Source organism: Mustela putorius, unplaced genomic scaffold (genome assembly GCF_011764305.1).
Source record: "Mustela putorius furo isolate JIRA1106 unplaced genomic scaffold, ASM1176430v1.1 tig00000873_pilon_pilon_pilon, whole genome shotgun sequence".
In the NCBI taxonomy this organism is placed as follows: domain Eukaryota; kingdom Metazoa; phylum Chordata; class Mammalia; order Carnivora; family Mustelidae; genus Mustela; species Mustela putorius.
Window position 1 is genome coordinate 241,771 of NW_025421504.1, and position 27,164 is coordinate 268,934.

General features: G+C 56.5%; 2 protein-coding genes across 3 annotated transcripts in view; one reads left to right on the top strand and one right to left on the bottom strand.

The window, feature by feature from the left end:
- Window positions 1-13,143, top strand: part of B3GNTL1 (UDP-GlcNAc:betaGal beta-1,3-N-acetylglucosaminyltransferase like 1) — a 110,690-nt gene extending 97,547 nt beyond the window's left edge. Inside the window, exon 13 of the mRNA XM_045085600.1 lies at window positions 12,145-13,143. The gene's annotated coding sequence lies outside the window, so the exon portion shown is untranslated. The remainder of the gene's footprint in view (window positions 1-12,144) is intronic.
- TBCD (tubulin folding cofactor D) overlaps window positions 1-27,164 on the bottom strand; it is a 155,034-nt gene that overhangs the window by 20,454 nt on the left and 107,416 nt on the right. For both annotated transcript variants that reach the window (XM_045085596.1, XM_045085595.1), the window contains exons 18-25: window positions 24,359-24,439; window positions 18,751-18,824; window positions 17,296-17,413; window positions 15,558-15,618; window positions 14,324-14,346; window positions 10,920-10,951; window positions 2,409-2,471; window positions 1,534-1,610 (exon numbers count right to left, since the gene is read on the bottom strand). In XM_045085596.1, the coding sequence (XP_044941531.1) occupies window positions 1,534-1,610; window positions 2,409-2,471; window positions 10,920-10,951; window positions 14,324-14,346; window positions 15,558-15,618; window positions 17,296-17,413; window positions 18,751-18,824; window positions 24,359-24,439 (529 nt within the window). The remainder of the gene's footprint in view (window positions 1-1,533; window positions 1,611-2,408; window positions 2,472-10,919; window positions 10,952-14,323; window positions 14,347-15,557; window positions 15,619-17,295; window positions 17,414-18,750; window positions 18,825-24,358; window positions 24,440-27,164) is intronic.

Here is a 27,164-nt window from a genome sequence, read left to right on the forward strand (position 1 = left end):
CCGAAACGGACTCACGTCCCCCTTTCCAGCATGTCGGACCACCGTCAGACACAGTAACGACTTCCATATTCCCTGCAACTAATAATCTGCGCGGAAAATGTGATTTCTTCCCTTCAATGTAAACATCTTCTTTATATCTCTATAAAACAGTTGGTAATAAAATGGGGCATTTTTTTTCTTTCCCAGCAGAATCCGTGACGGGCAAAGTGTGTGTCGTACACACAGAAGTAGCATACAGGCCTCATTTAGAGGGCAGGTGCGGGGCCGGGGCCAGGGGGAGGAGAGTGGGAGCTGACGTGGCAGCAGCCGTGGGCCCCCGGGACCCCCCCACCTCCCCAGAACACATCCACTGCCGAGGAGGACCAGCGCTCAAGGTAGGTCTCTCAGGATCAGACAGACAGCAGGGGCTATGCTGGATTCCCACGTTCCGTCCCCTGCTTCCCCAGAGCAGGCTGCTGAGCCCAGCCCCGGAGAGAGGGGTCAGAGACTGCACAGGGAGAGAGGGCCACTGGCTCAGGGACAGGGCACACAACGCAGCGTCACAATGAGGTGTCACCTGCGCGGACTACCACAACCCCTGCCGCTGGGAGTCAGTTTGGGGACCGTTCCTGCCAGGGAGCCTGGAGGCCTCACAACGAAGCGCTCCGATTCCGTCAGTGGAGCTGTACTTGGGCTCTACGGAATGATTAGGTTCCTTTAAAACAAGAAAAACAGCATACGCAGGAGGCTGGGCAATTAATCATTTGGGAAATCAACACGGACTCCCATTTCTCCACCCTCAATACCAAAGCCCGTCCACCTCTGCGTGAGGACCGCCGTCACGGCTCCGCCAGGCCAAAGTCACCCGTCCCAGGACAGGACAACAGCCCATCGGCCACCGGACGCCCACACTCTGTTCTCGCTTACGACAGCCCGCGCTCTCAGGCAAGGACCCTGGACCGCAGTTCCCACCGGCACCCAAGGGTCACGGCAGTCTCCGACCCCACCTTCTGCTGCGCAGCAGGACACAGAACCCCCCACCCAAGTAAAGAGTCACTAGGGACACATAGGAGAGATGTTCAGAAGCTGACTCTAATTAAACCAGAAACTGTCATATAAAACCGAAATAATATTCTGGTCATCACTGGCTGCATCAATTTCCTGATTATAAATTACACAGATAACACCATCCGATTTCCCAGCAGAATTACGGCATTTATCAGGGATCACGTTCCTGTATAAAACGGACTCACAACACACACATTCTTTGAAACAAACACAAAGAAAAAAATGGCTGTCGCTTCTCTTTAGATTTTTTCTATCTGTGCACTTCAGAGAGCGCACGTGAGCACGTCCATGAGCAGGGGAAGGGGCGAGAGAGAGGGAACGACGGAGAGTCTTGAGCAGACCCTGCAGAGTGTGGAGCCCAACACAGGGCTTGAGCCTGCGGCCCCGAGATCACAACCCAAGCTGAAACCAAGGGCGGGACACTCAACCCACGGAGCCACCAGGTGCCCCGAGTGTCTGTTCCACACAGAAACCTCGCGGCCGTACCTTGATCTGTTGTCTAGAATGACTTGAAATCAGATGGAGACTCCTCAGCGTGTCATTGATCAGCCACTGCCACCCGTCTGTCGAGGGAACAAGAGACATTGGCTTCCCCGCGGAGAACACGGGGATGAACCCAAACCCGGATCGTCGGCCTCGTCCAGTGGGTAAGCTCCAGGACGCGTGTGGGCACGGGCGAAGGCAAACGCTGCCCCGGGCACACCACGCCAAGCCCTCCATGTGGGGGGAGAGAGCCCGCTCTTGGCCGCTGGTGTTTCCAGGAGAGCTTTGCTCCTCTGACGCTGCAAGCTCCCGGGGGCACTGGCAGAAGCCCCTCTCCCTCAGACAGCGCCCGGCCGCACCAGTACACCCTCAGTATTTAACTCAGTTAGATCCCACATGACCAAAGAATGCACAATTTTTCCAATTCTTTGGGTTGTTTTTTTTGGGGGAGGGTCTCCTGGTCCCAGAACTCCTCGGGCCACAAAAACACAGAATAAAGTGTGCCAGGGGACAGCGTCCTGCCTCCCTGTGGCCACGGCCGTACAAGGTGGCAGGCTTCGGCTACTGCCCCACAGGAGTGGGTCCTCAACCATCCCAGCTGCACCCCGAGTCCTGCAGGCCTACACCATGCGTCTGTCGGGCGAGGGGTGGCCAACACTGGCCGGCACAGAGGTCAGCGGCCGCCAGAGCTCTGAGAAAGGAGCCCGACCTCTCGGGACACACGGGAAAGACTCCTTCTGAGGCGGGGCGTGGCAGGGAGGCTCGTTATTTACAACGGGCTGTCTGTCCCAGCCAGTTCATTTTCACTTTCTAATTTGAAGAAGTTCTGGGAGGAAATGCCACAATGTGCGTCTACAATGAAGAAGAAAAGCGCTTACCAATTACTGCGTCACCTCTAAAAGGCATCTTGGAAAGGGACAAGTTTTCTATTAAAACGCACACTAGGAAGAAAAAGGACAAATGCAGTGTCAAGTCTCCAGAAACGCCCATGGCAGCACCTGCCCTGCCTTTGCTGGGAGCTGGGCTGCTGGCACCAGACCCCTCCCCCCACATCGGATGCGTCCGTGCTGCTGTCTGGCCAGTCTGGCAGCAGCCCCGGCCCCTCCTTGGCCTCAGAGAACCGGCCAGATCTGCTCCAGATCCGGCCCAGGCAGAGGCAGCCCCAGGGACACATGCAGCCACAGAGCTCGTGGCTGCAGATGTGACCCCAACACGAGTCCCCAGGGACGAGTCCTGATTCAGACGTGCATGTGCTCATGGGACCAGCACCACCTGCTCATGACCCTGAGCTGTGGCACCTGCCTGAGATGAGAACCACAGAGAAGCTGCTAGCACAGGAGGAAAGGGCATCTCCAAAGGCGGCAGAAGCCGTCCTGGCACAGGTGCACGCTCACAGTCCGCCCAGGTCAGGACAGATGAGCGCCCAGGAGTCTGCTCAGGGGCAAAACGAGGGCCAGTCAAGAGCACTGAGCTGCACACTCTCCCCAGAGAAAGCAAGGCTGTTACCCTTGACAGGATGGTTCCTGGACAAGCTATGGTGTTGAAATTCTGGGCAAATTCCTGTCCTCTGAATGATGTGTCAGTTTTTTAACTAAAGAAAGGATTACCACACCCATGGGCAGAAGTTGGTCCAATATAGTCAGGAGGTTAAAAACACCACCCACAGCACAGAAACCCACCAAAGTGCATGGTGGAACCCACAAGCTCTGAGCACCCACTGGCGGCCCTCCTGCAGGCTGCCCTCCCCTGCCGCACTGCCTGCCGACCCGGACGGCCCCACTGCTCCGGCAAGCTGCCCTGCGTCCCAGCAGGCTCCATGCCTCCAACACAGCCACTCCAGAGCCCTCTCCCCGATCACCCACTCACGAGAGGGAGGCCCTGTACCCACCACATCCGTCACACTGAACTGGATACAGTACGGTTTTTTCTTGATGGCATAAATAATTTGTATTTGCTGAAAAAACTGCAACATTACAGAAAAACATCAGAGAAAAAAAACGCCACCGGCATTTTGGTGACGACCCCTGGGCACCTGGCACGACCACACCCACCCTCGTGCTTCTACAGAAGCAGGAAAGAACAGTGCTGCTTCCCCACGGACACCCCCTTTCCAGGGTCTCTACACCCCCACCTTTTTGTCCCTCCATCAGGTCTCACCTGGACAGCAAGACGAGCAGGGCAAGTGCCTCCAGACCCTGTGCTGACAACAGCTCTCCCTGAAGTTCACAGTGTGCTGGGGCGCTTGCGGCCACCACGCAGGGACCCACGAGCCAGACAGCCATGCCCTGAAGTGCCACCAGCCAGCACGGAGTGAAAGCGCCACCGCGCAGCCCGCGTGCGCCCGGGGTGCTGCCGACCAGAGATGAACTGGTCCCCCTCCACGCAGCTTCTGACTCCCAGTACCCAGGCCCAGGAATGAGGTCCCGCCTAGTAGTGGGAGACCCTCCGGCCACCATCCTGCTCTTCCAACAACAGAACCGACACCTGGCAACCTCATGCCATGGGTGCAGAACAACTAGTCCAGGAAGGCCCCTGACGGGCGAGTGTCCCCCACTCTGCTCTCGGTCACTGCACCGGCAGCGGCCACACGTGCCTGCAGACGCTGGCAGCCTGTGTGCCCTCACACGGCTCTGCAGGTCGAGCCTCAGCAGTGATGCCCAGAGCAGCCGGCGCACTGGAGAGCCTGGGGCGGACACGCCCCAGGGCCGGAGCCGGGGCCGGAGCCGCCAAGCTCTGCTTGCTGGGGGAGGCTGGACACTGGTCCGCACTAGCCACCGGGGCACAGGCTCTCCAGTTCTGCGCTCACGTGCAATCTCCCTGCATCTGCTCTGGCCGTTTTTAGGGCTCTGCACACCCCATAAACAGTCACCCTTCCCTTCACGGCAGCACAAGGGTTTCCTCTCACTCCGTGTTACACCTGCTGGCTTACACACTCAGTTTTTGGTACGTGTGTGGACACACTACTTTCCGCAGCTCCTTCCCGTTCTGCTGGGAGGCCGTGCACCAGAAGCCAAGAACAGAGCAATCGGCACTGCAGCCCTCCCCAGCAGGGGCTGTCGGAGCAGGAGCTCAAGAGGCGCCGTCCGTCCGCTTCGCGACGCAGGGAAGACAGACACGTGGCCGACGAGACTCGCTGGAACGGGGCACAGCTGACGCCGGCTCCACGAGCTTTTTCTGCGCTTTTGTGAAGATTTGAAATTTTCCGCATTAAGATTTTTAGGGACCAACGCTTTCCTGAATGTCTCCTAAAATTTCTTTGAAGCTTTTTATTTTTTTTATTTATTTATTTTTTCTTTGAAGCTTTTTAAATTGTATTTTTTGTATTGGGGGCTTTCATCAGAAATTTAGTTCTGGATCTGTAGGAGGCGGGGTTGTGATTTTCCCTTTCCCTTCGTGACGTCGTCGCTCCTCCACAAGCCACCTTCCACACCAGCACAGGAAGTGCTCTGTCTTGTCACATATCAGATCTCATGCGTGTCATCACATCGGCACCCGCTTCTGACCCTGTCTTCTGCTCTACCAGCCTGTTTGCCTGCTCCGAAGAAAATGCCACTCTGCTCTGAATGGTTTTAGAATGTTTCAAGGACTGGAAAATCCAAGTCCTCGAGATTTTATTTATTTTTTTAAAGATTTTATTTATCTGAGCGAGAGAGAGAGAGAAAGCAGGAGCAGGGGAAGGACAGAGGGAGAAACAGGCTCGCTCCAGCACCCCTCCTGAGCAGGGAACCCCCCGCCCCATGGGGCTCGATCCCAAGACCCTCAGATCATGACCCAAGCCAAAGGCAGACTCTTTACTGACTGAGCCATCTGGGTGCCCCCAACCCCTCAATATTTTTAAAAAATATTTTTCTTGCAGATTTGTCCTGCATGTGAACTTTAAATGTATTCTATCAAGTTAAAAAAAAAAGCGCGGGGGCAGTGCCTGGCTGGCTCAATGGGAAGTGTGTGACTCTCGATCTCAGGGCTGTGAGTTCAAGCCCTATGTTGGGTGTAAAGATTATTTAAAAATAAAATCTTTTAGAAACAAACAAACAAAAAACATTGTTGTGAGTCAACAATCATTTCAAAATAAAAAGTCAAAAAAAAGTTACAGACGAGGTCATTCAGATCAACCCACCAGCCAAGACAACATTTTTAAAAAGCTGGACCAAAGGTCACTGTGTGCTTCCATCACACAGCTTGGAAGCTGCCAAGGAAACGGAGAGCCCCAGGCCAAGACAGCGGCCACAGCTCCGAGATGAGCCACTTCCACCAAGCAGCTGGGGTGACTCCAGAGAAGGCACACACGGGAAAACCCAGGAAGATGGCCAGGGTGCGCAGGAGCCCTTACAGGCCCCTGGGACAGAGCGCCTGACAGAAGCCAGGAAACCCTCACACAGGCTTTGAATCCGAAGGACCACATCCTACACAAACCTAGACACAGGCCCACTGGCTCCAGCCGGCACAGAACCGCTCACGCCCTGACAGGGATGGACGTGCCCCAGTCCATTCACAGCCCCTGCCTCCAGCCAGAAGCCCACGGAAAGACTCTCTGGGGGAACAAACAGTCCTGAGCCTCCAAGTCCTTCTCCAAGTCTTCACACACAGTGTCCTACACAACCACAATCACATTAGCATTATTAGACAGATCTTAAATGCTCGTTTTGTTCAAAAAGGTAAAGGAAATCATTAAAAACTTTAACAGTAATACAGAAACTATTAAAAAGTAAACAGATTCTGAAACAGAATCACGAGAATTAGAGGGCACACGGTGGCTCAGTCCGTTGAGCGTCCAACTCTAAGCTCAGCTCAGGCTTGATCTCAGGGTCGTGAGCTCAAGCCCCATGTGGGTGTGGAGCCTACTTCAACACACACACACACACACACACACACACACGAACCAGGAATTCAATGGACAGGTTTAATAACAAGTGAGAGCCAGTGGAAGAGAGAGCCCGTGCCGTGGACTGTGGGGCACAAACCCCACACGGAAATGGACAGGCAAGGGGAGGAGGCAGGACCGACGTGAAGGCTGTTGATGCAGGTCTGCCTTGCCGAGCCTGGTGCGCCGGACGGTGTGGGAGAAAGAAGAGCAGGAGAGCGTAACTTGGGGAAACAACGGATGAGTTCTGCCACAAGTGACCCAGACGGCCGGCCGGCACACAGGGCACAGAGCCCTGGCACTCCTGTGTGCTGTGTGAGCCGCAAAAAACAGACACAAAGGAGCCGGAGAAGATTCACAGACTGTCTCCATCAGAGCAGCGAGGAACAGGAAAAGAACAGCGACAAAACAGGAAAGAAACGGAGAAAACAATACAGTTGTCTTTAAAGTATAAATCAATCAATGTGGAACTTGAGTTCCACACCCAGCAATATACCCTTTAGGAATGAAGATGAAAAAGACATTTCGAACAAATGAGAGGGCTTACAGCCAGCAGACACACGCCACGGAAAACACGAGAACAGGGAACACAAAGGAAAGGGCCTCCGACGCTCAGAAATGCAGAGGAGTAACGAGACCTCTTCCAAGGCAGGCATGTGGGCACACTTCCGTGAATCTTCACGACATAAAACAGGAATGTCTTGTGTGACTTAAAACATGTATGACGCTGGAAGACAGGACAAGAGCTAACGTGTCAGGACGGTCTTGTCTGGGTCCTCGTGTCCCACACTACGAGCCAAACTAGTAATATGTGCTCAAGAAAATGCTCCGGCTTCCTTCCTCCGGGGACTAAGTGACAATCCTTACACGCCCCGGAGGACCTCGCCTTCCTCCTCCCCGTACCGACCTGGCAACAGTTCCCACCGACCCAAAAGCAGTACCCCACCCAAGAGCAGCGGCACCCCCAGGATGCGCCCCCCACGGTGCCCCCCCTTCCAGGCAGCCCCTAGAACAGAGCAGCATGGGAAAGTGGGAGGGGCAGATGGAGGGCACTCCCCCCCACAGACCCCGAGCCATAGCAACCTTCGGGGCTATGAACACAGCACAGCAGCAGTCAGGGCTTTTTTCCTTTCCTCTTTGCACAAAACAAAGCATTTCTCTATGTCGTCCTCACTCTGGCACAGCTAAGTGGTGGGTGCGGCGGGTGAACGTGGAGGGAAGAAGGCCGTGTCTCAAGCCTCGCCAAATGCCACCAGAAAGCAGCTGAGAACAGGCGGTGACTCCCTGCTCCCCCAGGGATCACGGCTGGGCGGGCCTAGGGGACAGGCAGGCACCGCGCGCTGTCCTGGGCGGGGGCAGGGACCGGCAGGGGCAGCCCACGTGGTGCAGACTCCGGAGTGCACCTTGCCAGCACGTGAGGAAGGGCCTGGCGGTCCCCGTGTTGCTTCTGCCCGCCATCTCCGGTCTTAAGAAGCCGCTTCCCTGGAGCTGCTGAGAGCGAGCCAGCACGGTGGGCGACACAGGCCCAACACCGCCTAGGGGTGCTGAAGCCGCTGGGCGGTCGGGCCGGGGAGCCGCGCCCACACCGCAGCAGGCGCAGCGCACACAGCCCACCACTCCACGAGGCCCACCCTGCTCCTTGATGGGACCCCAGTGTGCCGACAGTGGTGCAGGAACCCCTGCAGCCGACAGGGACTGCGCCTCCAGCGGCCCGGCCCGAGGAGCAGTGCAGCCCGGCTCTGGCGGCCCCCTGGAGAGCCTGCGCCGGGCCACGAGAGCCCCACTGGGAGATGCAGAAAGGGGCTGTGGATTGCGGGCCGCAGGCAGCGTGCAGGGCAGCCTCGACAGCTCTGCACCCGAGGGCGGCAAACAAGTGCCCGTCCAAGGGCCACATGCTGATCTTGGCCCCTCAGTGGCTACAGCGGTCAGCTCACAGAAATCAGCTCTCCATCTGGAGTTTATTCTCCGTCGAGCCCACGGGAGCACGGGAGCTCACAGGGAGAGAAGCTGCCACGGGCCAACCAGGACGCCCAGGCAGGAATCCGGGAAGTGGACTCGGGCCCTGCCTGCGGGCCGAGGGCCGCGGGACACGGGCCTTCTCCCTGCCCTCCCCCATTCGGAAGCAACGCTCACTCAGTGCCTCAGGCACTTGGCCACCAGCAGCCCATCTGTATGGCCGATGAGGCCCTTCGGCGCAGGTGGGGTGAGGGAGGACACAGCCCTCCAGGTCCTCGCGACAGGCCGTCTTCGTTAGGAACGGATGTGGAACTCACGTCAGGCTCTCCTCCTGGCACCGTGTGGAACGGTCCATGGCATGTCAGGGCCTCCTTCCTTGCATTTGTAAAGAGAAACGCCGAAAAGGAAACAACCTCCTTGGAAGAAGCCTTGTAGACCTGCGCCTGTAACAAACCGCTGGGCATCTGAGGGCCCCCGGCCTCGCGAGGAGACGGGCGCGCCTTTCACAACAGACTCAGACTTGCAAGGAGCTCTGTTCAGCTCTCCCGCTGCCCCTGCCTGTCCGAGGCCCACCCTCCGCACCCCAGTGTCCACTCCGCCTTCACGGCTCCTCTGCCACGTCTCCTCAGCAAGTGGCTCCCCCCACACCCCGTCTTTCTCACGGGCCGGCACCAACGTGGCGTGCGGCGGCGGCACACCCTGTCTCCTCGCTGTGTCGCTGCTCCTCCCCTGCGGGCGTGGCTGTGCGCCTGCTGCCCCTCGGGCCACACTGAGGTCGCCAGTGCCCCTGAGCACAGCCAAGCTGCAGAGGCGACAAGGGCACAGACTCGCGTGTAGATGACGTCGCTTTTCAGAGTCCCAGGGGGCGCCTGGGGGGCTCAGTGGGTTAAAGCCTCTGCCTTCGGCTCGGGTCATGATCCCAGGGTCCTGGGATCGAGCCCCACATCGGGCTCTCTGCTCAGCGGGGAGCCTGCTTCCTCCTCTCTCTCTCTCTCTGCCTGCTTGTGATCTTTCTCTCTCTGTCAAATAAATAAATAAAATCTTCAACAGAGTCCCAGGAGCCCATGACTTCTTCCTGCTTGCAGGTCAGACAAGTGCTGTCCTGTGTGGTCTGACTCAGGGATGCGGGGCAATCCTGGGGGCAGAGCTCCCGACCCCATCACCACACCAGAACACTTCAAGACCTCTGCTGTGACCAGCTATGGCCCCAAGTTCCTGCCCACATGCCCTCACTGTGCCCCCGGCTCCTCAGGGCCTACTTTGCCTGTCCTACCTACCCAGGCCCTACCCACACACCTCCTGCTCACTGACCAAGGGACCACCTCGTCCTGACCCAAGGGACCACCTTGTCCTCAAGGAGCCCAGCACACGTCAGCCTGGTGGCTGCTTGGGATCCCTGGCGTCCTCCCACTGGCCAGGACTGTCCCCTTCTCTGGGGACACTGCGCTCACCACACTGCTGCTCCTGGGGCTGAGGGACACAAGCCCATCCCGCACAAAGTCCCCACTGCCAGCTGGGGCTGCGCATGGAGGTTGGAGCAGCACAGAGCCACGCACAGCTCGGCAGGTCAGAGGCCTGCAGCCAGGCTCTGAGGTTGGAGCACAGGGAGCTCAGCGAGACCTTCTCTGTGGCCACGCGAGATCTGCCTGTGATCACTGCTCCTTAGAACCATGAACCCCGAACGAGGACTGAAGTGGAAGTCGGAAAACTGCAGCTCTTTGTAAAGAAAGGATCTGGGGCAAATGAGAGCACAGCACACTGCAACCTCCTTCCTCCGCGAGGCATAGAAGCCCCTCAGGGGTGCGGAGGGGAAAGGGACAGTGTGGGGCCAGCCACAAGGGAGGGAGGGCACACAAGGGACAGTGAGAACCAGTGCAGTGGGTTGTTCCAGAAGCCAGGGGAAGACAGGACAAGAGCTAGCACACATGCCGGAGGGTCCGGGCCAGAGGTCAGTGCACGGCGCACTCAGGGAGCCTGGGAGGGTCACAGGACCGGTGGGGCCGCCCCTCTCCCACCAGCCCAGCCCTGGGCACGTGCCCACCAGGGGCCTGCCCTCCGAGCCTTCAGGCCCTCCCTGACCTCTCCGCTCCCTGGTGAGGGGCTCCCCTGCATCCAGGCCCGCCCGCCTGCGCATAGCCAGGCCCTGACAAGTGGAGGTGCGCTGGGCTCTCCCGTGGGCTTAGCTGGGACGGTGCCAGGAAAGCTCACACACCGGCACCGTCTGAACTCCCTGTGAACACCCAAATATAATCTGAAAAACGACCTTCCGCTGTACACACGCTGCGCAGAAGACAGAAAGACAGATCACCCCGCCGTTCACCGACCCCAGCCCAGCCGCTGACCCAGTGGCTACCAAAATACATCGAAACACAAGGGAGCCCAACGATCCTGCAGTGAACAGGCCGGCGTGGAGGTCGCGGTGGGCGGGCGGTCGCGGGAGCTACAGTGTGCGACCACCCGCGCTGCCAGGGAAACTCCGACCCAGAGGACCACAAAGACCAGGCAGCCCCGGAGAGGGCGAGGCGAACACCCCCAGGACTTTGTCACGTGCGAGCCCACAGCTCAGACCTACCTGCGTGTCTCATGAGTTCTCCTCCTAGACCCCTGAAAATTAATGAAAACATTCAGAGTTAGAACCTGTTTCCTGGACACCACAACATCAAATCCCCTCACTGAGTGACAGAGGGAGAAAATGCTGCCCACCCACACGTCTCACTGCCAGCAACACGGCCTTTATGTGAGTCAACAGAAAATGTGCTGCGACCATCCTCCGGATGAGGTCATTCTGACTCCCAGGCTCACTGGCCACGATCATCCTTAGTGTCATTTACCGCACTGCACAGTCACACGGCACAGCTTCCAAATACTGCTCAGTCTCACTCTTGGGACACCAAGGGACAAGTCACCACCATCAGCCGAGGAAACAATCCCTAATGCCCATTAGAGAAGAGACAGGACTCTCTGCCTTCTGCCTTAAGCAATTCAGAAACTGGGTGAGATCCGGGAAAAGAAGGTTCCTGATGTGGAAAACAGTCTGCTGCGGGGAGAGTGTAGGCAAGCCACGGGCACTCCCAGGCTCGGGGTGGGGAACCAAGCCCGGGGTCACCTGCCCGCTGAGTCCAGGAGAAATTTAAACCAAATTTAGAAACAGAACAGATGGGGGCGCCTGGGTGGCTCAGTCATTAAGCGGCTGCCTTCGGCTCAGGTCATGATCCTAAGGTCCTGGGATCGAGTCCCACATCGGGCTCTCTGCTCAGCGGGGAGTCTGCCTCCCCCTCTCTCCCTCCGGCTTCTGTTCCCTCTCTTGCTATGTCTCTCTCTGTCAAATAAATAAATAAAATCTTTACTTTTTTTTACGATCTTATTTACTTACCTGACAGAAAGACACGGCAAGAACAGAAACACAAGCAGGGGGAGGGGGAGAGGGAGGCAGGCTCCCCGCTGAGCAGGGAGCCCGATGCGGGGCTCGATCCTGGGGCCCTGGGATCGTGACCTGAGCCGAAGGCAGCCGCTTAATGAGTGAGCCACCCAGGTGCCCAATAAATAAAATATTAAAAAAAAGAAACCCAGCACAGATGTTTTTAGAATTGGTAACCTGCTCGGGAGCACCACCACAAGCCATCGGCGATCAGACAAAGCTGGCGCACTAGGGCATCCCCTTGTCCAGCGGTGCCTGCCTCAGGCTCCCTGTCTGCTGGACCACAGTTTATCAGTCCAGGGGAGCAAGCATTTCACCGGGAAGAAATGAGCATGTTCCCTACTCGAGAGTGACTTGCTCCTCTTCTTTGTCAGAACAGGTGGGAAGCCGGCCTGGACAGCGTCTGGAAGAGCAGAGAGCCCAGCGGCAGCTCCCCAGGGGCGGACCGCTCCCGGCCAGCCATCAAGGGAAGGTATGAAGCCGGAGCAGCCGTGTCCATGCCAGGAGGCGCAGCCACGCCACCCTCCTTCCCTGGGCTCAAGCCACACTGAGCAGCTGCGGTCTGTCAAGGTGCACACAAGTCTCCACCAGCTACTTCTGGTGAAACGTCCATTAGCCCATGTGGGGAAGAAAGCAGGACCCGTGAGCCAGTAAGGAGGTGGGCATGGTCTGCAGGGCAACTCGAATACGCCGCCCCAAGCAGAGAGGAAGGACAGGCAACTGGAACCACACTACGGAGGCTTCCCAAGACCTCAGACTCATCTGTGCACCAAGCACGGGGCCCGCGGAGCCGCAGGAGGTCTTGACACGGGCCTTGACACGGGCCCAGCCACGTCCCACGGGTGCTCACAGGATGCAGACGAGCCCCACTCAAACTTACATACTTGCTCAAGCACAGGCTATCTGTGGTGGGGAGGAATCTGTCACTGGGAAGAGAGGCTGTGTATCTGGGCAACTGAGCCACAGACAAAGCTGTCCAGAAAAGGGAATTCTGGAGCAAGACAGGGTTCCAGAAGACCAACTTTAACTTAGAACAGCTGCCAAATCAGCAGAGGACAATGCCAGCTAGACCCTGGCCAGGGGCTCAGACCAGAACCACTGCCTCTCGGCCCCCCTCCCAGGGCTTCTCATGCCGAGACTTCTTTCAGATCTACTCAGGTGACCCGAGTAGGTCTGAGACCCTGGCCAGGGTCAAAGCATGCTGTGCACTTTCAGGGAGAGATGGACAGATGGACACATGGACACATCAAGAACAACAGAGAACAGGCCATGTTCACTACCCTGTATAGTTATATTAAAAAGCCACTACGAGGGGTGCATGGGTGGCTCAGTGGGTTAAAGCCTCTGCCTTCGGCTTGGGTCATGGTCTCAGGGTCCTGGGATCGAGTCCCACATTGGGCTCTCTGCTCAGCGGGGAGCTTGCTTCCCCCCTCCCTGTCTGCCTCTCTGCCAACTTGTGGTATCTGTCTGTCAAATAAATAAATGAAATGTTAAAAAAAAAAAAAAAGAAAAGAAAAAGGCACTGCAAGAAATGAAAAGGCGAGTCCCAGCCTCGGAGACAATTCTGGGTGGTCCCATCTCACATCTAGAATACGTGGAGTGCTGACAGCTCGGTGAGCAGACAGACCATGACTTTTTTAATAAGCAAAAGATGCGAACCATCACCTCACAGAAGAAGACAGAAGATGAGACGCCCAGTCACACAGGAGAAGACACCAGTCAGCCGCTGGCAGGGGGCCGCGACTCGGGGCTGTGCCGGGCGGCCCCTGCACACCCACCCACGGGGACAGCTCCCAGCCCACCACACGTGGTGAGGACAGGGAACACTCCCTGACACGGCTGCTGGACGCAGACAGCACAGCCCTCCAGACAAGTCTGTTGGGGCCTTAAAAATGCCGCCCCCCCCAGGATTAACCCAACAAAAGCGGAAACACAAATCCGCACCAAGACTTGGCCACCAACGTTCACAGCACCCATATCCCGGGTCGCCAGAAGCTGGATAACCCAACCCCCCGGACCTGGTGGGCAGATGAACGCGCCAAGCACGGCGACACAGAGGCAACACCGCGGTGTGCACCACACACAGGCAAACCCTGCAACCTCACGCTACGTGCAAGCGGCCCGACCTCAAGGACGTCCCAGTGAGACTCCAGCTGCACGAGACCCACAAGAGGCAGCACCACAGACAAAATGCTCAGATGGGGCCGCAGGGCTGGGGACACCGCGGGGGCGGGAGGAAAGCGTCAGGGTGACACAAGCTGCTTGGCGGGGCAATGCAGCCACACAGGCATCTGCCACGACCGGCGCCCATCAGACCACACACGTCCACGTCTACCACAGGACACGGAAACCACAACAGAGCTTAAAAATACCAACGGGGCTAGATCAACCTTCACATCTTCTGAGTGTGAAGCCCCTTCAGATAAAGTAGCACAGGCCAGGTAAATTTACCCGTGGGGTGACGGGACAGGAGCCCTAACAGGCCAGCCCCACCTTCATTGACAGAGAACTCTCCTTCATGACACAAAACACAAGAACGTGGGGTTTGTGAAGCTTACCTATATAACTGACGATCGTAGAGCTAAAACGAAAAGTAAGAGTTATTTAAGTTCGCTGATTTTTTTTTTTTAATGAGACAGTAGGTGTAGACAGTCACTGAGCGAGGGCAGGGGTGAGGAGGACACAGCAGGACCAAGTGCTTCTCAGGCTGGGTTCCTCAGAGAGCTGACGGCGGGGCCCCCTCCACTCCCGGCAAGCTCCTTGTGACGGCTTCCCAGTGTCCCCACTTGGAAGAGGAAACCAAGGCACAGAGAGGGGAGCCAGGAGCAAACTGTATCCTGATTCCAGGATCCCCAGACAGCCTCTGGGGCAGCCGGGACCACCAGCATCCGTCTCCCCAAGATGGGATGGAGCCTGGGCCACACCTTCGTGTCCCCCAGAAACTCAAGGGGACAGGCTCAGCTGCCTCCTGCCCTCCACAGAGGACCCCCAGCCCGGGGGACGCCCCACCCAGCGGCCGCACCCTCACACTCCACCCTCGGGAGCCCTACCGCGTGGGTTTGCCAAAATCATGAAGTCAGTAGCACACGCAGAATGACAATCTAGTATCAAAATGTGCATTATACACACAGAGACAAATCTTCAAGAACACAGAATTCTATTTGGAACAATAGACATTCAGCCCATCTAAGTCGTCTTGAGTCACTCTGAGGGCACCTGGTAACATCGGGCCTGTAGTTCACACTTCACCTCTTCTGAATCGCAGAGCTTTGGAAAAATCTCAAAAACCCACACGAATGGACCCACATCCCCCCGCAACCCTGAGATGTGCCAGCACAGATGCTGGGCGCACATCCAGACTGCAGTCCCACTGTGGAGGCACAAGTGGGAGCTAAAGCCATCACACTATTCTACGGGCCACCTCCACGATAACTGGCCATGCCCATGACAGAGGCGTGGGACATGCCGGAGTCGCTGGGCTCCGAGGGGACCAGTGTGGCCAGGCAGCTCAGAAAGATGAGCACGAGGGAGGGGCGGCCTTGTCAGCTGCACTGCCCCGAGCAGCGCCGGCTCCAGAAGGCCCCCCGATCCCAGACGAGCTTCCAGTGAGGCCAAAGAAGAAGCCTGCTTCTGAGCAACGGACCCCAGGACTGCTCTGAGTGGGACCTGTCCCCGTCACTCCCTGGGGCTCCCATCAGGGCTACAGAGGGGAGAGGGCTTGTAAGGGCAGGGGACAGTCCCAGGCACCAGGGGACCTGCAGAAAGGGGCACTCCAGCAGGCTGCGCACAAACCTGCTGGTGAATCTGCTTCAGGCCCTGCACGGCAGCTGCATCCAGGTAGCTTGAGACGGGCCTGCAGGGGTTCAAACACAACAGCTGAGACCCTGAGGACAACAAGCACCAGAGGAGCCTCGGGCTCCCAAAGGTCTGCCTTTGGTCCAGGTGCCCAGCCAGCTCCCCCGAACACCTGCAGAGCGTAACCCCCTAGAGCAGCGTCTCCTCAGAGAGGCCGGTGTATGGGCCTTCCCGTAAAGCCATGGCCCGTGCAGCAATGACGGACACAGCCCTGGGATGGGGACAAAAGGAGACCCTGCTGTAGAGCCGAGACCCGCAGGGCCACACAGCAGCCCACATGACTGTCCGATGCTGAGCTGAGGCCCTCGTGACCAGAAAAAAGCTCACACAGCGGCCTCACTGCCACCCTGGAAGGCACAGGTGGCCCTCAGCTTGCGTCCAGGAACCTGGATCTCAGGCCTCCCGTCCTTCCCTGTGGAAGGGGATTCTCTGTGCCTAGACGGTTGGCACAAACCAGGTGGCTTATGCTGAAACCTGCTTCCTTCTGGGAGTCTGGGGTGTGGGTCCACACCAGACAGAGGCCGCCCACATCCCAGTCCCCGGAAAAAGCCCCGGAGCTGGTGTCTCTGACCTGCCCTTGTGGCAGCTTCCCCAGGCTGTGAGGCCCTGGTGTGTTTTTTTGCCACTGCACTGGGCAGGGCTCTGCCTCTCGCCTGGGCTCCGCCTGACCACAGAGAACGCTGCCATCCACACCAAGTCCTCGGCCTGGCCCACAGGTGCCATTTCATCCCCATGTGGATGTGCCTAGGCTGTGGGGCACAAAGGGGTGAACCCGACCAAAGCTCCGGGGCTTGTCGCCGGCACCCTGCCTCACTTGGCCCCCAGGGAATCATCCAGAGTGATGTGATGGGACTAAAACACAGCACTCCTCAAACTATAATCCAGAGCACAGGTGGGGGACACATGGTGTTGTTGTGAGCTCTTGCTTTTGTGGAAAAGCTGGCTCGAGAGAGAAGTAGAAACCCAGATGGTAGCCCTACAAACTTATAAAACACAGCATGTCTGGGGCCACTGCGATGGCCCAACAGCACGTGCTCCCCCATTGTTTGTTAGAACTCTGCCAGCCAGGGGTGCCTGGGTGGCTCAGTCAGTAAAGCCTCTGCCTTCAGCTCTGGTCATGATCTCAGGGTCCTGGGATCGAGCCCCACATCGGGCTCTCTGCTCGGCGGAGAGCCTGCTTCCTCTCTCTCTCTGCCTGCCTCTCTGCCTACTTGTGATCTCTGTCTGTCCAATAAATAAATAAAATCTTCTAAAAAAGAAAGAAAGAACTCCACCAGCCAGAAAAGTTCTCAGTGGAAATGTTACTACTTCTATGTTCTGGTATTCTAAATTATGGAAAGTCCTAATGAGCAAAGAATACCGATTATACGGCCCACTCACTACCCTCTCTGAAAACGTATCTTGCTTTTATGACCTAACTCGATACCCAGAAAGACAAAGAGATGTAAGGAAATAGTGACTTGACACATAAGGCCATCAGTGGCCTCCACTGGAGAGGTGGCAGTCCCTCAGTGGGCACGGCTCGTGGGAGGAGAGAGACACTAAAAGCTCCATCAGCTAAAACATGGGAATCTGATGACCCGGCAGTACGGTCACAGGTAAACAGACATAAAGGTGGATGGGGTTCCCAGCTCACGACCACGGTGGTTCCATGGGACCGCGGCGTTTCTCTTACCTGCCCTCTTGAACCGCGAGTCGGTACAGGCCACGGGCAACCTCCGCGCAGGCCAGCACGGCTCCATGCCGCGTGTGCAAGTCCAGACTCTGCGTCATGGACAGCAGGCGTGGAAGCACTGCAAAGGACAAGGGCCAGACTACACGTCAACAGGTGCACAGAGGGTCCGTGTCAGACTCACAGACTCAGGATCCGGAGGGGAGACACACCCAGGGAAAGTGACCTCTGCAAGGGCCACGCGCACAACAGCCAGGACTGAACCCGAGTCAACACGCCAAACCCTCCCTGGCACCCAGAGAAGAGAGCAGAATGGGCCAGGGGAGGGGGCGCCAGGGGAAGCTTCCCAATTCCCAGGTCCCCAAGACACAGGGCAGCGACAGAGTGGAGAGAGAGAACCAGTCTCTGCTGTAGCTAAATGGCCAGCAGCTGCTCTGCCTTGGGTACCGAGCAGGACGGAGGCAGAATGGCAGGCCCCTACGGCAGTGTGGCATGTGCAGCCTGGGAGCCTGATGCCCCTCCCCGCTGCCCCCGCCCACAAAACCCTTACGTGCTGGTAGGGTACCCACAAGAAGCCACGTCCACACCACCTGTGCCCCACCGACCTGGAAGACCGTGTCCCTCTGAACCTCCACCTCCACGAACACCCAGAGGCACTGCTGCGGGGGCTGCAGAAGCAGCCAGCGTCCAAGCCAGCGGCACTCAAACACGGCAGCCGGCCATGGCCAGTGCTCAAGAACTGGGGCCGCCCCTCGCCCTCTTAACGCTCTCCAACCGGGAAGAAAGGACGAGCGCCCCTTCATTCAGGCCATGAAGATGACCCACCACAGTTAAGTGAGAGAACCCTGCCACCCATTTCAGGATCAGACCATGAAGCTGAAGGCCTTTAGAAAATAGTGGCCCAGATGTGTGAGGGGCACCCAGAAGTGAAATCAGTAACCCCTAATGAACACAGCGTGACCACCAGTGACCCTAGTAACAGTGAGAATAAGCATGATTTAAAGCAATCTGAACACGGTTTCCTACGTTGAAATGAGATGCTTATTTATTCTGGATTGTGGGCTCTTTCCTTAATGATAACAGGTGTGATCACTCTGGACCTGGCGGATCTCCTTTCCTGCAGAGCCGGCAAACAGCCCAGGGGGCCAGTCCCACAGCTGGGGCTGCCAGGAAGCAGCTCCCTGTCCAGTGTATACACTGGAATCACTTCACCACCACCATCAACAAAAGCTGCTTCTGAAATGCACGAGACGCGTAGCAGAAGCCATCAGCTCCCAGGGCCCACAGGCCGCCACACTCATGAGATCTGGTTCTGTTCTGTCCCTGACCAAGCACAGACCAGTCCTTCATTCAAACACTTCTCAGCGAGACAGAAACACGTCACTCTCGCCGTCCGGACCGGACCCCAGCACAGGAGTGCGTCCCCACCCCCGCCATGCACACAGCCGGCGCGCCTACCGTGAGTGGCGGTGTACTCAGGAGCTCGCTGGGCCAGGTTGTGCAGAGCCTTCGCAGACAGCTCTCTGATGACCCTGGAGGGAGAGACGGAGACGATGGTCAGTTCCTGCTGTAAGGGCCTGCTTCGCCAGAGCGAGCCATTCTGCTGTTTATGCAGCAAACTTGGATGGACCCTGCCCCCGCCGAGGAACTTCTGTAGAAACAAGTCTGGGAAACCAGTAAAATATGACTGACCAGCCCCTGAAAACAGAGCCCAGATAGCAGGACGTGTCAGGTCAGAGGGAGATGACAGAGCCCAGAATACAAGGCTGAGTCAAGCCAGGTGGAGACATCCCATCAGGAAAGCACCTCCCTAACCACCCAAGAATGTGGGCCCTGCTTTTTGGGCGCCAATTCTGACCAGAGTGATAGGAGAGTTCAAATAACTACTATAAGGTGAACTGTAATTCAATCGGCCACCTGTGTGTGGCCAGGCTCGACCACATGGCCTCTGCTCTATGGTCTGTGAGGCTGGGAGGGGTCACCTCTTTGCAAGAGCCCTGGCCGGTCAGTTTGATTCTCGATGCTTGGTGCGAAATAAAGCTTTGCTCGACCTTCGCGTTGTATCAGTCTCGCTCCTTTGACCATGGACCCAACACTTCGCTCTGATGACTCGCGCTTTATCGCACCCGTGAAGAGAGCACAGACAGAACACAGGAGTGTCAACCACCCACTAGCTCAAAACCACCAACAAAAACAAACACCGATGAATGAACAAATAAGCCCTGTGATCGTAACAAACAAGGAGAAGCAAACTCACCAAACGGAGGGCCTGAGCCTGGCCTGCACGGCGCGCTGCCGCCATCTCCAGGCTCTCCAACCTCCCACACCCCAAGGGTCCAGGATACAGGAGTACTGGGCACAGCCACAGGAAACCCACACTGGGAGGACCAGGGGCGCTGCACAGGAGCCTTGTCGCGTGGCTCAAGCTAACAGATGGGAGGCACACATCACTTCCAACCAAAACACAGCAGACGTGCTCAGCCCATCCAACGACAGAAAAAGCCCCCAGGGCTGGTGAGTGGGACCTCGAGGGCCTCCTGAGCTCACTGGGGCCAGATGGCCTCTGACCAAACCCTGACCCATGCTACCCCCCGGGCTCTAGACGCCAGGAGGACACGGAGGAGGAAAGCAGTCATCTCTGGAACGACAAGGCTTTGGGTGACAACAGGACAACACGGAAACAGGACAAAACACTGAGATGGAAACAAACATACAAAAGAGGACTTTCGTGTTTTGAAGAATTTTTTTCTTTAAACAACTTTTTTTTAAAGATTTTATTTATTTATTTGACAGAGATCACAAGCAGGCAGAGAGGCAGGCAGAGAGAGAGGAGGAAGCAGGCTCCCCACTGAGCAGAGAGCCCAATGCGGGACTCGATCCCAGGACCCTGAGATCATGACCCGAGCCGAAGGCAGAGGCTTTAACCCACTGAGCCACCCAGGCGCCCCCGTGTTTTGAAGATTAAACATCTGATATCCATCAGCACGGAGTGAACACAGAAACATGAAAACAGGAAGCCCCCCAGACCCAGGCAGGACCACGTCCCACCTCTCCTGGGCCCCCAGGTCCAGCTTAGGGTGTCCACTTCTAACAGCGAACCGTGAGTTCTTGGAGGCAGGGATGTCCTGGGCACCAAGGACACTCCACACCCACGACCACCAGGCCCAACACCAACCACTCGGTAATGAACACCAGCCCCGCAGCCCCCAGAAATATTTGGTCAACGTTCAGGAAGCGGTTTCTGAAGAATGAGTGACTAATGGGTCTCAGAGCAGAGAACCAACTGTTTCAGCAAGGGAAAGCCCCAGGGAGGCCACGAGGGCGGCCACTCCAACGGGTACAGTTACATGTGTCCTGCCCAGTTAGTGCCACATCAAGCACAACCACCTTTCCCTACTTAAAACCACCGTATTTACAGCCTAAACAGAAGGAAGACCTAAAACTACAAAACTCCAAAGAAAAGAGTGGAAGAGCTTCTGACTTTAGATCTAATGATGGCTTCTGGGATTTGACACTAAAAGCACAAGCAACAAAATAAAAATGGGGGGGGGGCGCCTGGGTGGCTCAGTGGGTCAAGCCTCTGCCTTCGGCTCAGGTCATGATCTCAGGGTCCTGGGATCGAGCCCTGCATCGGGCTCTCTGCTCAGTGGGGAGCCTGCTTTCCCCTCCCCCACTGCCTGGTTCTCTGCCTACTCGTGATCTCTCTTTCTCTCTGTCAAATAAATAAATAAAATCTCTTTAAAAAAAAAAAAAACCACTTCTTCAAAAGTAAAAATGGGCAAACATAATAGATCAATCTGTAACTTCAGTTTATCAAAGGACATCATCAGGAGCGTACGGCAGCCTGCAGCGTGGGAGAAAACGCCTGCAAACCACGTATCTGGAAACTGAGCAGTGCTGGACACGTGACCCCCACGACTCAGCAACGAAAACAAGCACTGCATTAAAAAACAGGCAAAGGACTTGAAACATTTCTCCCAAGACGATACACAAATAGCCAACTGATCCCCGAGAAGGTGCTCGCTGCCAACAGTCACCAGGGAAATGCACATCAGAGCCACGAGCCGCCGCCTCATGTCCGCTGAGATTCCCACGTCGGGGACACTGAAACCGTGAGCGGGGCGGGTTGGGGGTGCGAATATAAGACAACAGAGCCATCGGGAAAACCAGGATGGTTCTCGGGGCTCCTCGGACGCTAACAATAGGGTTACCGCATGACCCAGTAATTCCACTCCTGGGCATTTACCCGCAGGAGCTGGAAGTGGAGTCTTGAGGCGAGATCTGCACACCTACACCCACAGCAGCCGTCTGCGCAACAGCCAAGAGGTGGAAGCGGCCCCGGGTCTGCCAACAGATGACGGGCAAAGAAAGGGCAGTTGGTGCACACCGCGGGGTGTCACTCGACTCTCACACGGAAGGGAATCCCGTCAGGGCTACACCACAGACGCGCGGTAAGGAGGTGATGCTCGGTGCGGTCAGCCACTCAAAGAAGGACAAACGCTGTACAGTCCACTCACATCGGGACCCTGGAGGAATCGCATTCTTGGGGATGGAAGGTAGGACGATGGGGGTGGGGAGGACGAGTCCCTGCTCAACAGGGACAGACTTTCAGTTTTTCAACATGAGGAAGTTCTGGGATGAATGGCCGTAACATGTGCAAAACAAGGGATGTGTGTAACACTCCGAACCACACACAGAAAGTGCTTCAGATGGCACATATTACATCTTTCTCCCATAATCAAAAAACTTTTTAAGTTATGTTTATCTTCATCTATAAATTATTTTGGGTGTCAGAAAACTTTCAAAAAGAAACCCAAGAGAACAGACCAATAGCTCTTAAAGGTGATACTATTTAAGGTAAAACAGAATTCCTATATGAGTCGAGGCACACAACACAACAGGGTCCTGAAGAATTCTGCACAGGGCTCCCCCATTCTCCGTAAGCCAGCCATGTGCTAACCAGAGAACAGGGAAGTCCCTACTTGTGCACGTCTGGCTGCCATCTCCTCACTGACAGAACCCAGACCAAAGACAGATGCAAAAACATTGCCACCTCTGAAGAACCCTAGAGCGACAGAGCCACACCATGCTTTATGAAACCCAGTGTGCGGGAGAGCGTAAGCTGACGTCACCCTGAGGGTCTCCAAACCTGACAGAAAGGGGGACCAGACAACATTCCCCTCCACGCTGCGGCTCACACACCCTGAAAACTTCCTGGTTTTCAAACCTTATTCTAAAAACAAAATGTCTGGGCGCCTGGGTGGCTCAGTGGGTTAAGCCGCTGCCTTCGGCTCAGGTCATGATCTCAGGGTCCTGGGATCAAGCCCTGCGTCGGGCTCTCTGCTCAGCAGGGAGCCTGCTTCCCCACCCCCCTCTGCCTGCCTCTCTGCCTGCTTGTGATCTCTGTCTGTCAAATAAATAAATAAAATCTTTTAAAAAAAATAAAAATAAAAACAAAATGTCCACAATGAATCTTTTTTTTTTTTAAATAAAATTAACAAAACAAAAGCCATGAGAAAAAAATAAAAAACAAAGAGCAAGTTGACAGGCCAGAAGTGAACCGTGCTGACGATCACATGAAACGCGCAGGGACTAAGGCCTCACCCAAAAGGCAGACTTCGTCCGAACGGGTACCAACGCAGGACCCAGGCACTTGCACGGGCTGAGAGCAAAGGGCAGCCAGTGGGCAGCTCTACGAGGGCTCCCCCTGCCCTTCCTCCGGTAAGGCCCCAAGCTAAGAATGGTCTTTACATTTTAAAAGGTCATAGGAAGAAGAAACGAGAAAATATATGCAACAGTGACCTAAAATGTTTACTGACCCTTAGGCCACAACTGTATCAAATCACACGTTCAGACAAGAAATCGAACAGGAACAGAGAAGAACCCGTCACAACGATAAAGCGCCGATCCGGGGCAGGACAACCGTTATAAACGTAAATGCAGCTACCAGAGAGGCCCACCCGAAACCCGCGGAAGGGACGTGTCCGGACTGCTGGCCGAGACCTTTCGGACCTCAGCTGGAGATTTCAACAGCTCGAGAGTCTAGTCCGACACCATGGGAAGTAATACATGTGCCATTCTGGTCTTCAATCCCCTACTGACTGCTGGACAAATTAATTTCTCACAGGTTCGGTGCATGGGATCTTCGTCCTAATTACGAGAATTTCTGCAGTTAGGCCTCAAGTGTCAGAAACCGGCCCAACTCTTAGCGAGATCGTGGCAAGGAAAACAAGAGAAGGGCCTCCTGGTGGGCAGGCCATGCCCACGCAAGCGCCCCACGGAGGTGGTCCTGCTCCCGGAGGCGCCCGGAGCCCAAGGAGAGCCTCGTCACACACGGCGCTGGCCCTAAGCACACTCCCCAGCAGGTCAGAAAGAACTTTCTCCAAGTGACACGCAGCCTGAAGCTGGGGTTCTAGGCGTACAGCCCGCCGAGCTGCTCCCATCTGCAGGCACCTGCTGCCATGAGAGGTCCTGTCCGCACCGGCAGCCCCACCCAGCCCTCCTACCACAAGCAATCTCGTCCTCCCAGGGGCGGAACCGCAGCTGGCAGCACGGACACTCTGTGTTCTGGATCGCCCAGGGAGCCCTTCCTCCGAAGGGATGGTGAGCTAGCGAACGCTCGAGGCCCTGAGAGTGCTACGTGATCAGGAAAAGCCGCCACAGCCTGCTAGCTTCGGGGAGACAACGGAGAACACTGTCGGCCGAGCAGCCGCGCAGGATGTGGCCGGAGGAAGGGACTGCCGTGGAGTGCCTGGGGAGGCTGCTCCTGCCCTCCATCACACACCACACATGACAGCGTCCACGTGGGAACACCTCACACCCGGCACACCTATGAGCCCCAGAAGTAAAACTGGACAGACCACTAACCAGCACATCAGGCATGAAGGCTGGAACGCCTATCACTTCTCAAAAATCCTCTTAAAATCGGACACCTACAATGAGGAGACCAACTCAAGGCTTAGCTCAAGTTAATCTCTCGTCTGGGGAGAAAAAAAGAACTCTTATCTGGCAGATAATCTAATAAAATACATCACCAATGAGATGAGGGCAAAAACAGGAAACTTACCCGTCCCAGTGGCTGATCTTCCTGGTCACCAGGTGGTCTATCATGGGCTGCGTGTACTCCGGAAAGCCGGCCACAAACATGCTGGAAGAGACCGTGTGCAGAGGCGGTGAGCATGGGAAGGAGCACGCACTCCCCACACACCTGCTCTGAGGGGTGGGATCGCACAGGCACACGCAGAGACGCATGGGTGGTTCCTCGTAACGGTGAATGTGCGGAAATCCGCTTGTAGGTATTTACCCAGGAGAAATAAAGCCGAAGGTCCACATGAAGACTTACAAATAAAAGCCCGCGGCAGCTTCATTCATCAGAGCCACCACATCAAAAGTGCCCAAACACCTAGAACAGATGAGCTAAGAGCTACACCGCAGCGGCCCCGGGATGGAGACTGCTCACACCACACAGCACACTCGGCGCTCAGACCAGCCTGCCGAGCAAAGCAGCCCGACGTGAGAGCAAATCCTGATTCCACGTAGGAGCTGTTCCACAGACAGCACCAGTGACCACAGCAGTGGGCTGAGGCCGCGCGCCTGCGGGGTCAGTGGAGGAGTGGGTCCCCCGCCGTGCGCACCGTCCGCTCTCGCTGCGCTGTGCCTCTCACTCAGGAGAGCTGGTGGGCTGTACATCATGCCTCAAAAGTAAAAGTTATGTCCAGTGAAAATACTGTAGGATGATTAAGAAAAAAGTCTTATAGGACAGGCCTCTCTACTTACGACTCAAACCCATTAAAGACTGGTACATTCAAGCACATAACCGGACAAGGAAAACGTCTGCCCGGAAAAACGCACCATAAACAAAGCCGAAAGATAAAAAACTCAAAAAAAAAAAAAATCAGCTACCGTTATCACAAGAGATAAGAGACTTCTTTAAGATAAAGCTTCCAAATCCACAAGAAAATAGCACCACCTCATAGGAAAATCCTCAAAGACAGTTTACAGAGAAGAAAATGGACACAACTTCTGCTCGACCTCCCTCTCATGGGAGACAGGAAGAAAGCCTCCGACCGGCTGTCAGACTGCCGGAATCGGGGAAGAGGGCTGTAGCCACTGTCGGAAGATCTAGAAGCATCTAGAAGCACTGCCAGGAGCACCCTTCCAGCGCGGCCTCCATGGGCAGTGACGGGCATCGAACAGGAAACTGAAAACATGCACACCCAGCACTCCACTCTGGCCAGCTCATCCAGACGCAATCACGCGCGTGAGAAGCACCACGAGCACAGACACTCCCTTCACACTGCACGTAACAGCAAACGGTGAGACAGAGGCCGAGGGCCAGGAGATGCCACTCTCTGTCCACACCGAAGAAACAGGATGCGGAGAGAAGGTTCCACGCACACGCTGAACGTCAGCACAGGGCACACAGCCCCCACGCCGCCTCCTCATCTCCCACCACCGGACAATGTGCCCCGCGGTGAGCACCTAAGCCGGGCCAAGCCAGTGCACCGGGCACCGCCGCTCGGTGTGCACTAAAGAAAGACAACACGCCCATCCGTGGGACCCAAACCGACAACCCGAGGAGCTGAGGACGGCGAGGACGCCGGGGATAACAGGACACAAGACACCCCTCAAGACCCACGCCCTTGAGCGCCTGGGTGGCTCAGTGGGATAAGCCGCTGCCTTCGGCTCAGGTCATGATCTCGGGGTCCTGGGATAGAGCCCCGCATCGGGCTCTCTGCTCGGCGGGGAGCCTGCTTCCCCCTCTCTCTCTCCGCCTGCCTCTCTGCCTGCTTGTGATCTGTGTCTGTCAAATAAATAAATAAATAAAATCTTTAAAAAAAAAAAAAAAAAGACCCACGCCCTGGCGTTTCCCACTCCAAAACACACCTGTACATGCCGAGCTGCTTCCACATGTTGTCGGAAGCTGCCGCGCTGCCCACGCAGCCCGCCAGGGACGGAGCCGGGGGTGTACGCGGTACACGGCCGCCGAGAGACGAGGCGGACGGCACAGCGGGCCGAGAAGGGGCGACACGCGGATGCTCCTGGGTCCCAGGCGGGCAGACGTGTGCACACGCGCAGGGTGGACACGGGTGCTGTGGGGACATGCGTGTGCTACAAGGTGGCACTGAAGAGGGTATTTGCTCTGGACGGGAGAAAGAAGAGCACAGGGTTCTCCAGAGGGAAGTGAGACTGAGACCCTCAAACGGTGATGAAACAGAATGTCAGAAGGAAAAACAGAAACACTAGGGCGGTGGAGAGTCAGGAAAGGAGGCAAGATGTGGCCCGAGGACTCCCATCACCGAAGGGCCCCGGGAACTGCCAGAAAGGACTGCCCCAGGCCGGCACCCATGACCAGCGGCCTCAGGGAAGAAACGGACAGAGGCCAGCCACCCCGGTTCCAGTCGAGCTCTGGCAGCAACGGAGAGCTGACCGCGGAAGACGCCGCCCCTGGCCAGCAGCACTGCCTGGGCGCTCAGGGTCCGCCCCGAGGCCGAGTGTGGAGTGAAGGAGGACGCCGGCAGGGGTGGTGGGGCCGGGCCGGGCCGGTGTCAGGACAGTACGAGCTGGGCCACAGGAACAGGGGATCCACAGCATGAGGAGCCTTTGAGGGCTGTTGGGGACAGAGAAGTGACAGAACTAGGTCGCCAAGCGGACGCAGGGAAGGAGACAGTAGGAGAAGCAAAACGGAGATGACTGTGCGGGTGGCAAGCCGTTTGCTGACTAGGAAGCAGAGAAGGAGACAGCTCGCTCCGAGGGCTCCTCAGGTCGAAGAATTCGAACGACAGGAATGTGCAAATTACTGGAACGCAAAATACAACAAGATGTGTTTCAAGAAGCATGCACAGGCCCACAGATGTCAGCAATCTGCTGAG